Source organism: Macrobrachium rosenbergii, chromosome 51 (assembly GCF_040412425.1).
Source record: "Macrobrachium rosenbergii isolate ZJJX-2024 chromosome 51, ASM4041242v1, whole genome shotgun sequence".
NCBI classification, from domain to species: Eukaryota; Metazoa; Arthropoda; class Malacostraca; order Decapoda; family Palaemonidae; genus Macrobrachium; species Macrobrachium rosenbergii.
Window position 1 is genome coordinate 37,556,802 of NC_089791.1, and position 13,081 is coordinate 37,569,882.

The window sequence follows — 13,081 nt, forward strand, 5'->3', positions numbered from 1 at the left end:
GAAAGTTATAAACTATGAATAATGAAAGTGATAAACTAGGAGTACTGAAAATGATAAACTGTGGGTAATGAAAGTGATAAACCATGAGTAATGAAAGTGATAAACAGTGAGTAATGAAAGTGATAAACTGTGGGCAATAAAAGTTATAAACTATAGGTAATGAAAATGATAAACTGTGGGTATTAAAAATGATAAACAATGGGTAATGAAAATGATAAAATGTGAGTAATGAAAGTGAAACACTGTGGGCAATGAAAGTGATAAACTATAAGTAAGGTAAATAATAAACTATGGTTAGTGGAAGTGATCAGCTATGAACAATGAAAATGATAAACTATGAGTACTGAAAGATATAAACTCTGAGTAATGAAAAAGATAAACAATGAATAATGAAAGTGATGAACAATGGCTAATGAAAGCTATAACCAGCCCCTTCATCAATGGAAACAGAATAAAAGCTACCCCTACATCACCAACCTCCCGCCCCCACCCCCACAAAAAAAAAAAAAAATTCTTTTCATCATGACAATGGAAAACGAAAATAATTATTGAACTATGAGCTTTGCCTGCAACCTCCATTGCCCCACTGAATAGAATTCCAGTAACAATGCACGGACGACCAGGAACTGCATGTAACGAGAGGCCTTGGCTAGTTTTTACAACAGACAACAAGAGGCTCTTGCACTGACTTTTACACGGAATACGAAACGGATAGAGTCACTTGCTGGTTTTTGCTTTTGCAAGTTCAAAGGAAATCTGCTCTTGGAGCACTGGTTCATTTACAAGTGTCTTCAGAGAAACATTTTTTCTTCTGCTGGTACTGAGTTTCAGATGGTTTAGTTGGTGGTTTTCTCTGTCTTGGTTTAAGTTTATTTTCATATTATTCTTTCACTTGGAAGTCTTCGAATTCCATCTGTCGTGATTTGGTTTTATGTTCAAAGTTCCTTTGTTCATTGTGTTCTCTCTCTCTCTCTCTCTCTCTCTCTCTCTCTCTCACACACACAAATGTCAGATATACACTATATATATAAATACTCTATATATATACACCATTATTTGAACAAACTTCGCGGTTCGTTCCCCACGATTCCAATTCATATATATGTGTATATATCACTGCATGCATGGTGAATAACCTTAAACTGATATTGCAGGCAAAGAACATGAACAGCTAATAGCTCATAAAAACCCAATTAGTTTCATATCCGCCTCAGATACTACATACACTCTTAGACATTTCTTACAAATTTACATTTTCGCCATATTTTCAATAAACGCCTAGATATGAATAGTAAACGTAGTGCTTCATGAATGTTAAAGTCAGGATTAGTCTTGAATCATCCTCAAATACTAAGAATCTGCATCGGTATCAATAATACAAAGCGTGCACTGTTATTGGTTTGTTAAATATCACATAGTTTCTCGTGTTAGTTGTTAACAACTTTACTTCTTTCCCATACAGCATGTTATTTTTCTTCTTGTATGTTGCTCAGTATTACGTTAATATTGAATGATTGTATTACCTGTGTCAAAAAAGCTTATAATATCAAACTCTGCAACAAACAAGACAGTCTTGTCAGTCTTTCATCTGTATAAAATATCATTAGCAAGTAAACGAATTCATTATATCTTCGCATGAAAATCATGTTACAGAAGAATTATTTTTCACAAGCTGGACAATAACTCACAATCTAACACAAAACAACGAAGTTGAGACAGAATATTACAAAGAATAATTTTTACAGAATAAGTGACACAAAGTCATTAAGAATACTTTGCACAGCAATCTCACGAAGCCTATGTTTGAAAAGAAATTGAAAAAAATTTTATTAAAGAATCCTTTTCAGAGACAGGAAAATTACTCTGATGCCATAAAGATTGTTTTGGCAAAAAAGAAATACTTCCCGCAAGCAAGATAGCATGACATCCAATTTCAGGGCGAATATCATCAACGAGAGAAAATGGCAAACAGCTTTTTATATGATGATTGAAACAAAGTATAGAAAATGACACAGTTCCATGAAGATCAGCGTACAAAAAGATGGACAAATTTACATTACAATTTTATGACAAAGATTAGGAAAGCAGGAGACGCTGGCGCACGGTGACAAAAAAAAGGGGGCTCATAATTCCATGACGAATACTTGGAAAATAAGAAAGAATGACGCACAGTTTCACGATGAATACTCGCCACAAAAAAAAAGAATGACAATCGATACCGAGTTGAATGTGCACAAAATACGAATGAATCACACACATTTCACGGACGAAAAAATAACACGGAATTTCAAGTTGAACTTTCACAAAACAAGAAGGAATGGCATTCAATTTCGAGACGAATATACAAAAAAAAAAAAAAAGCAAAAGCGCCTCGCAGTTTCAATGGAACATACAGCAGATAGGAAACAATGACACCAATTCCTTGAAAATTACTTTTCCAAAACAAGGAAGCAAGACACATTTTCGTGAAAAAATCCTCAAAACAAGACACCTTACGGGCTGCTCTACGAGCAAGAGCCCGTGCTGACATGAAGCCAGCTTAATCAAAATTACAACACAAGGCAACACAGTCGTTTTCTTAAAAAAAACATTCACAATACAAATAATGACACACAGTTTCACGTCGGACATTCAATAAACAAGAAAGAAAGAATGACTGACAGTATCATGGCGAAATCGCTTCCCAAACAAGAAAGAATGACACCCAATTTCGCAACTCCCCTAGGGTGGTGATGCCATCAGTGCACCTCACGGGGTGCACTCTAGGCATTACGAAAGGTTCTTAGCAGCGTCCTTTCGATCCCGAGTTGCAACCCCTTTCATTCCTTTTACTGTACCTCCTTTCATATTATCTTTATTCCATCCTGCTATCCACCCTCTCCTAACAATTATTCCAAAGTGCAGCTGCGGGGATTTTCCTCCTGTTACACCTTTAAAACCTACCTCCTCTCAATTTCCTTTCCAGCGCTGCATGACATCATAGACCCAGTGCTTGGCCTTTGGCCTAAGCTCTATATTCCACTCTCATTCCTATTTCACAATGGACATTCACAAATCAAGTTAGAATGACACACCGTCTCGTCATGAATACTCACCTCCGTGAGCAGGCGTCGTGGAGAACACGCCAAACAGTAGCATCATGGTATGCAGGCAGAGACGGTTGGTCGCGTATCCGAAGTTCAGAAAGGGAAATCTGTGCAGGAACTCCATTATCCTCGTGTACAATGGGCAGCCTCTGAATGACTAGATTTTTACTCCTATTACACTGTAAATTTCATGTATTCTTCAGCTCCCTCGCTATCTTATTGTCCGTGTCTAAAAGTTTGTCTGCTTTTTTTAAGTTATAAATCTCGTAGCATATCTAAAATCACAGTGTATTCACTTATATATTTATATATCTTATTTAATGCTTTCTCATACATGCTTATTTCTCACAAGCGATGCCTTCACGAGCATGGAATCCATGTCCAATTTCCTCTTGTACATTTCCTTGTTCAGCATTTTATGAAGGTTATTTTAACATTTATAGCATTATATTTATTTTCACGGTATTTTAGTTAAAATGTATCCTGTTTGAGTTTATTTTTCTAAGTATTATTAGAAGCTAAGATTCTCACTTACCACATATGAAGTATAGTGTAGAATTTACTATATTTTTGTTCATAAAACACTAAACACAGTCGCCAGACAGTTCTAAGAATAAACTTCAAAGTAATCAAGTTTCTCGTGCAGTTTCATTTTGACGTCAAATGTGTCATTTTTATTTTCTTGAAAAAAATTGTACTTTCTACTTTTCTGCAACTACGAGTGTTCTTACAAAAGTTTTTATATTTTTTTATAATAACACACTGATATTTCTTGTTACTCTCCCTAAATCATATCAGAACTTCACTTCAGAACTTTAGTTTAAGAAGTGTGTTAAATGAAACAGAAGTGTTTTTTCGAGAACCTGAAATTAAAGAAATTATAACGTTAATTAGATTAGGCAAAGCTTACATGTACATTCATTACGTATGTATATACATACATACATACATACATATATATACGATATATATATATATATATATATATATATATATATATATATATATATATATATAATATATATATATATACAGTACATATATATATATATATATATATATATATATATATATATATATATACTGTATATATATATAAAATGGTGAGGAACGAGAAATCATTTCCTCTCTCTCTCTCTCTCTCTCTCTCTCTCTCTCTCTCTCTCTCTCTCTTCTCTCTCTCTGTTTCAACCCTGAGGATTATCTTCATGGCGGCATTCCCCATGTAATAATAAAAGGCCGTATAACGCCTGCAAGGATCATAGAGGATTATGAGTCATGTAATGGGATTTGGACAAGATTTCCCGCCCCTGTCCTCCTGTGTCTGTCCTTCTGCCTCGGACCAAAAAAAAAGGTGGGGGGGGGGAGGGAAGTTAATCCACAGAATCAATGGCGCGATCGATATCTGAATGGGTTCGACATTAAAAGGATGGTCTTTATAAAAGGTCCCGTTATAAGTAGGGTCTTTGGCTAAGAATGCATTACTTCTCTCTCTCTCTCTCTCTCTCTCTCTCTCTCTCTCTCTCAATGATGCCTTCTTTGAATTATACAGATACATTATTATTATATATATATATATATATATATATATATATATATATATATATATATATATATATATATATATATATATATATATATATATATATACACATATATATATGTATGTGTTTATTATATGTAAATTATTGTTATCAGTATTATATATATATATATGTGTGTGTGTATGTATTTATGTATGTATAAGAATAATGTGTGTGCGCATGTATATGTACGTGTCCATATGTATGCGTGGTATTCCAGTAAATGGGTCGATAGATAAATATACAGATATGTATTTTGTATTCTCTCTGTTACATCTGTATTCTGTATATGTAAGTAGCTGTAAGCTCAATGAATAATGTAAAATATTGAATTATACTGTTATCAATATTAGTACAGAAAGATGGATAGTTATGTATTATCACTTCTTTCAAATTTAATTTACCACTGATCCAGTTTCATGCTCATCTCAAAAGAGCAGCTATGGGAAAGCACTGGAAAAGGCACCATTTAGTTATTTGAGATAACGCATCCGCCATAACCCCATTCAAGAGTAATGTCCGCTCGTGTTTGCTGACGTCCGTTTCCTAGAAATCCGATCAGCCGTTAAAAAGACGGATGTCAGGGCATAACCAGGGATCGATCCTCCCACGGAAGGCCCCGGCAATGAAAGGGCGCGCGCCCCACGCCCCACGCCCGGCCCGATCGCATTTCAAAGGCTGTTAAGTCGAGGAAATGCAGCGGGAGATCAGATAGGTCTCCATCCGTCTCAATTTCGAAGGAGGGCGTGTGAAGCCCTTAGAGTATTTCTGTGGTAGTTTGTCCGGATAACTTTACTTTCACATTCACATTCGCTCTCTCTCTCTCTCTCTCTCTCTCTCTCTCTCTCTCTATATATATATATATATATATATATATATATATATATATATATATATATATATATATATATATATATATATATATATATATATATATATATGTCTCTTCTTCTTCGTCTTCTTTTTTCCAGGAGCAGTCACAAGTTATTCTGCGTAATTCTTATGTTATTACACTCTGGTAATTAAGGAAAATCCTTTTCTCATAATTCATTAACTTCATTTTTTGACTCGCTTATTGTTAATATCTAAAGAAAAATTCGGACGAACGTGATGCAAGATTGAGGTGACGTCAAAAGCGGAAACTTTTTTTTATATATTGAAGGACAAACGTTAATTAACTCAAACAAAAAAAAAATTCCGGATTTTACCAAAAATTTTAGATAATACGCATGAATGCCACTTCAGTCAAATCGCCGTTCGACTTAGGAAATCAGAAAGAGAAAAAACCCGCGAGTGACACTGACAAAAAAGCAAACAAAATAAAACGCACCATTAAAGAATGAGAAAAAGAACACCCCATTCACAGACATATGTACAGACGTACACACACACACACACACACACACACACACTAAAACATAAATAACGAATACAATAGGAGGTCGACCCTCTCTCTCTCTCTCTCTCTCTCTCTCTCTCTCTCTCTCTCTCTCTCTCTCTCTCTCTCTCATCCAGACGATGACAATAGACAAAGTCTAGGGAAGGAAGTCATCTCGTTAATGATGATGGGAACATCTGTGAGGAAGTAAACATTGTAATACTCTGCTCTTAGATGTGATGCCAGCAGATGCGCGCGCAGAAATCTGTGATCCACGAATGACTAAGCAGTGGTACAAAACCACGTTTCTTCATTGATTTTCAATTCTTCGTATTTTCTTTCTCGGTCTTTGTGATAGAGGTACTTGGTAAAGGATTCTCCATTTGAATAATGATGTGCAAGACGGAAAAAAGTAGTTTGTTGGTAATATGGAATTGATTCATTTTTTTCCAGTACACGATAATGAATCCTTTATCCTGTCTTCCATGCACCCTTTCGCTGCCTGCATATTAGGGACCTTCTTTTCCAATACCTGTTTCACCCCATCTATCAAGCAATTCCTAGGTCTTCACTTTCTTCCTTCCAATACTTTCTAGTTGTATAGTATTTTCACAAACGTATCATTCCCATTCTTACCACATGACCGAACCATATTAAATCATTTTCATTGACACTGGTATTCCTTACCACTCCCACGCATTTTCACATTTCATACCTTTTCATTCCTTCTTCTTGTGCCACATATACTATGAAAACATTTCTCCCCTAGAGTTTCTCTTTTCTTCTTTTATTCTTATTCAACATCCATACTTCAATTCCATCAAGGAGAGTTAGCCCAACAGTCGCTTCTTACATTCCAAGCCAGGCTTCCTCGACCCTTCGAGTTTCCTCTCAATCTTTTGCCTATTCTACGACTACCTCTTCTCACAATTTACCAATGCATATACAAATCCACTGTTTCCATTCTTCCACCAACCGCATTAACATTGTTTTCTCCAAATCTTGGTTTTCATTTACCCTTATAACCTTGCTTTCTCTTATGTCTGTATGCCTGAAGGAGAGAGAGAGAGAGAGAGAGAGAGAGAGAGAGAGAGACTGAACAAAAACAAAACTTGTAAGGAATCCAAGAAGATCAGGTAATAGAGAAGAGAAAGGCATCTCCTAGACACAGTAAACAATGTACAACAAACACCCACGCCCCTCTTCTTCACCCATGAACGCACGCCTGTACGCACCCATTCACCCACGGACAAAGGCACAGAGCCTTTTGTGAAGGAGGTAATTCAAGAAGCTAGGGGCGATTTTTTTCCTCCTTCCACTTTTTCATCTATGAGTGCCCGTGTCTCGTGGGGACCGTCAAGAGAGGGCAGAGCAACCTCAGAGTAATTCGCTCTCTCTCTCTCTCTCTCTCTCTCTCGGCTCACCATCAGGCAGGCCCATATTCGCGTCCTGAAGAGGACGGAACGACATGGCCTCGTTGACTTGACTGATCAGTATGCCTGTGTTAGTCTCAACAGGGAATTTTGTGACTGGATGTTAGTCGACGGTTTTGAATCGCAACTGGGTTAGAGAGAGAGAGAGAGAGAGAGAGAGAGAGAGAGAGAGAGAGAGAGAGAGCTCTCTCGGCTCACCATCAGGCAGGCCCATATCCGTGTCCTGAAGAGGACGGAACGACATGGCCTCGTTGACTTGACTGATCAGTATGCCTGTGTTAGTCTCAACAGGGAATTTTGTGACTGGATGTTAGTCGACGGTTTTGAATCGCAACTGGGTTAGAGAGAGAGAGAGAGAGAGAGAGAGAGAGAGAGAATATAAACAAAACTGACATTAGCAGTCTGTCCTTCGTCAAATTATATACCATCATATCATAATTAAAAACGGGAGAAGGGTGGAAAGGTAATCCCCACCCAATTGGGGAAAACCATTAACATGCTATGCTTCAGACGCCCCTACCCCCTTCTCTCTCTCTCTCTCTCTCTCTCTCTCTCTCTCTCTCTCTCTCTCTCTCTCTATCGATCAAATTCACCATCAGCCCAAATAATGTATGTTGTTGCTATATCTGATTCTGTAGCAGTGAGTTATTATTTGTTAGCCGGATTTTCCAGGGGCTAAATACTGTTGACTGTCTGCCTGGCTGTGTGCCTGTCTCGGGTTCACAGAATTTACGATTCCCTTATTCTGATTTTTTTTCCCAGGAATTCCTTGCTCTTTGACGTTAGCCTAGCTGCGTCTGATTAAAAAAAAATCCTTTATTTTGCTTCATCTTTTAAACATTTTATATTTTTTTCATACACGCGGTGATGTACCTTTCATTTAGTTTAATTGCACTTATATTAATGTGCACACTCATTCTGTCATGCACACATACACACAAACACCCACATACACACACACATATATACTGTATATATACATATATACATATATATGCATATATATATATATATATATATATATATATATATATATATATATATATATATATATCTCTCTCTCTCTCTCTCTCTCTCTCTCTCTCTCTATATATATATATATATATATATATATATATATATATATATATATATATATATATATATATAATATATGCAGTTAAAAACAAAAGAATAAATCGGTTTTGGTATTATCACGTGAACCAAAGTGTGTTAACCATCTTTGGTTCATAAAAGTATTATCTTATTTTTTTTTCTTCACGTTGAAAAATTGGGCGTTAGGTTCTAATGTTAGAAAAGAGTCCAAAGCCTATTATATACATTCTTTGTCTGTCAGTAATAAACAAAAAGTCCTCCTACGTAGTGGAGCTTTCGCCATATGACAGTTCTTGAGAAAATTAGTTTTTTTTGTATGGTCTGAGAAGTGGTGCGTTTTCATCCCAGAAAAAATTGAAGTGGTTGGAAGAGGCAAACATATGCATGCAGACACACACAGACACACCCGTTAAGCACACACACGGGAAATAAAGGAGCCACGGGGAAAAAAAGGGCGGTTGAGTCATTGCTAAACATTAAGCCTTGGGTTAACGCTGCAAGGAGCAGGAACGGGTGAAAACAGTGCAATAGATTTCCTCGATAATGAGAAAAGGGGGAAGCTCTGTGGATTCTCCCTAAAAAGGGGGGTTAAGGACGAAAATACGAAATGAGAGATTGAGCACACTGAGAGAGAGAGAGAGAAAGACTGTGTGTGTTTTTGACAAGATGGAGTGTTGGGGGGAGAAACTAGAATGAATGGAGAACTATAAGAGGGAGAGACCTCGACAGACGAGGGTGTTGGAGAGTCTAGTTTGCCTCCTACAGAATTAATGTACCTCCACAAAAACCGAAGGGGAAAAACATTCGAGGGACATCACCCGAATGGGCAACAGCACCTTGTACTTGTTCTCTATCGACGTTACTTATTTTTTTAAGCTATTCTCTCTGTGGCAAAAAACGAAATTTTTTTTTTTATCTGGTTCCTACAGAATACGCAATCAAAGATGCAGAGTTGAAAAGGCTTCGTTGCCACTGAACTAACACATTTGAAAAGGTCACTGGCGTCGTGGGTTGGCATATTCTACTTTACAGTAAAAATGCTTCATTCTTTACTGCGTCGCGGTTCGTTTTTCTTTTGCCAAATTCACCACGGGAAGTCTTTCCAGGAAAAATAATCTCTAGTGAATACTCGCCATATTCCACACTCTGCTGTCATTTCTTTAAAGTGGACTCTCTATGAGTTTTTGAATTTCATGGAGGTATTTATATTAATATAACTGTCGTATCAGGTCAGATGAACTTATTCTGGCTTTAGAGTAAGTTAGTTTAGAGACGCACAAACGCCTGAAGCAGAAATGAATGACAGTTTTGATTACATTTTACTGGTGAGGAAAATGTCACGCAAGTGTAATAAAAATTGTAATTTATTTCTGCTTCTAAATATATATATATATATATATATATATATATATATATATATATATATATATATATATATATATATATATATATATATCATAATCATAATAATTAATAATGATTAATTAAGTTAAAAACACTTTCTCGTGCACTTATCTAGTACAATAAAGAAATTATTTTGATATACAGTAACATAAGTGACCGTATGTTTTCATACTACTAAGAAGTGCGCGTGGATATCACAATAGAGCGAACATCAACAAGCAAAGTTCAAGCTAATCAACTACAATTGCTTTTATAGAGACAGAAGGAACCTTAGAATTGCAATTGCAGTCAGCTGAATGAATGAATGAATGGCCAGGCTTCTGCAGTCTGACAGGACTTAAAAGATAAAGAACTAGAATGAATAGCACCCCATAAATCCTTGGAATCAAACTCTGCCAAGTAGATCGCCTCGTTTTAGATAAGGTCAGCTGTAAAATTGCAAGAGGATGTGTTGTCTTGCTTCGATGCAAAATGAAGGCAGGGGTGACCACGTTAACAGGCTAGGTCTCTCTCTCTCTCTCTCTCTCTCTCTCTCTCTCTCTCTCTCTCTCTCTCACTCTCTCTCTCTATATGTATATATATATATATATATATGTGTGTGTGTGTGTGTGTGTGTGTGTTAGTTTGTTGTAGGCAATAGTCTTTTTAGGTATTGACTTCTTTTGATAATTTTTAATATTTTCTCACTTCTGAAGGATTAAAAGCAGAAGTGAGAAAAATATGAAAAAAGTTGGTACAAAGAGGTCAGTGCCACAAAGGCGATTGCCTACAACATAAATTGTGAAATAGAAGAACACACATACATTATCACACACACACACACACACACACACACATATATATATATATATATATATATATATATATGTATGTATGTATGTATGTATGTATGTATGTATGATAATGTAAACAAGTCGAGCTTAGAGTATCTTAATAGTATGACTGTATATATATTATTTTTCTTTCCCACTCTGTCTTTCTATTTGTCAGTCTCTCTCTCTCTCTCTCTCTCTCTCTCTGCACTCTTCCTGTTCATCGTGTTTTTCCTCTCGTTCATCGAGTGAGCGACAGCGAGACCGTGCTAAACCATCTCCCAGTCAAGTGGAAGGGAAACCCATGAACATTCATCCAAGCTTAAGAATTCCCCGGCCAATTTCTCGTTGGGGAAATGACTCTCTCTCTTCTCTCTCTCTCTCTCTCTCTCTCTCTCTCTCTCTATAGTATGCAGCCGGGGGAAGGTTGGGTGGTGGGGGTTGGGGCGGTTGTTGGAGGAAGGGACAGGGTGCCCAAATCCACGATTGCTCTGCGGTATTTCTGGAGTTCTGGTTATTTACCATACTTCCTCTTGAAGCCCTGAAGGGTCTTTTTCGGCGTTTGCCGCGCCGGGGACACCTCAAGCCTTGGTACTTGGAATGTGAGTACGTATAAAGGAAGCTTATGGATTTTTTCTATTAAAGAAAGTTGAAAAGAAAAGTCTGTTCTTGACTCAGCAAAAAAAAAAAAAAAAAGTCTGGCTTTCACTTGAACGATATTTTTTGGATTTGGTAACATTCAGTAGCAAGAGGTACCTGTTATATTGACTTCTGTCTAATAAGACTTCATATACGTACAATAAAAAGGCCAGACTATTTTAAGAAAACAGCCGTGCTTTTGCCTTGAATATGGGTTTTCCCAATCTTTTTTATGACCCCAGAATTTTCTTTTGTTTTAAAGCTCCATTTCTTTTAGCGTACCATTTCTGATATGATAAATTAAAAAAACCACGTTTCATTTGATTTCTTAATTGCAGAATTGCAGGAAAAATACATTGCAATTCATTTCACCACTGCAACAGAATGTTCGCAAATCCACTTAAAATTTCATGAAGGAGTTTTGCAGTTCGTGGCATGTTAATTAGAATCATGTAAGAAGTGGCTTCCTGTGCTTTTCACATTAAAGGGATACTGTTTTCGACTGAAATGCACGGTGAGATTAACATCTAAGATACTGAGAAGATTCCGCGTAAAATAAGTTGGACTCTAGATCAAAAAATGTATTACGGCATGAAAGAACGTGTGAAGAGAGAGAAGAAAGAAAAAGAAAGAAAATAGGATCGTTAAAATGAGAGCCGAACCTTTTTCGTTTTAGCAGACTACAAAATTATTCTGAATTTAACGTAAAATGTAATGATTATGAGAAAGGGGTCCATTTATATTCCATATTTCAACGAAAACATTTTGGACTTTCATAATTTGAAGCTGTAAAAAAGAGAGAGAGAGAGAATAGAACACTTCCATTTAAATATTTTTTCCAACACCTAATTATCGACTACATAATTTTTCCTTGCTCTATTCAGACATTAGAATGGCTACTGACGCATCGGCATATTTAACCTCCATTTCTCAGAATCGTTAATATAAAGTTTCTCAGCGTACTGTATTCTTGACGGTTCTGCAATTTGTGATTCCCCGAAGACCCAGTGCTTTGTATTCGTCTTTTAACATTTTAATTCCATTTTAATTCCATTTGAATTCAGTTAAAGTAAGGCAGCACGACAAAGTATTACCATTGTCAAGAAGGATAGCGGAGAATGATTAACGTATTCAGATGTGGCGTGCATTTGGCGTTTACGTACTTTTGTGATATTCTGTTTTTAGGGAGAAGCTAATTGCCTCTTTTTTTTATTTATTAAGCAGCCTGCAAAAAAAAATCTTTCCTGCCAGACTTTACGTTAAGCTACTAATATCCTATTCAGAATCTTATTCAGAGCATATTCCGAACGTATATAGGTGTAAATTTCTTCTCCAAAATAATTCATCATTGATCCTAGAATATCTAATCCCATAAAACTTATTATTTCATGCTGAATCTCAATTCGAATTAAGAACTGTGACGTTCAAAATTATTTTTTTAGAAATCACATTGAAAGAATTCTGGTGTTATTTAGTGTTCAGCATTCTTTACAGCAACTGATTAATTTTGAAACCGCCTCACGGGAAGTTGTAGCTAAGGATTACCACAGTTATCTATAATCCATTTTACTTCGGAAGTTTTATAACACAGACCCTAATGTAGCTTTATGTACCACTCACCAAAGTCAACTCTTTCATTTTCTCCCTCAAC

At 36.3% G+C, this 13,081-nt stretch overlaps 1 protein-coding gene across 2 annotated transcripts in view; it reads right to left on the reverse strand.

Moving 5' to 3' along the window:
* LOC136833319 (zwei Ig domain protein zig-8-like) overlaps positions 1-13,081 on the reverse strand; it is a 77,082-nt gene that overhangs the window by 46,676 nt on the left and 17,325 nt on the right. For both annotated transcript variants that reach the window (XM_067095316.1, XM_067095317.1), the window contains exon 2: positions 3,096-3,949. In XM_067095316.1, coding sequence (XP_066951417.1) covers positions 3,096-3,210 — 115 coding nt within the window. In that variant the 5' untranslated portion in view covers positions 3,211-3,949. The remainder of the gene's footprint in view (positions 1-3,095; positions 3,950-13,081) is intronic.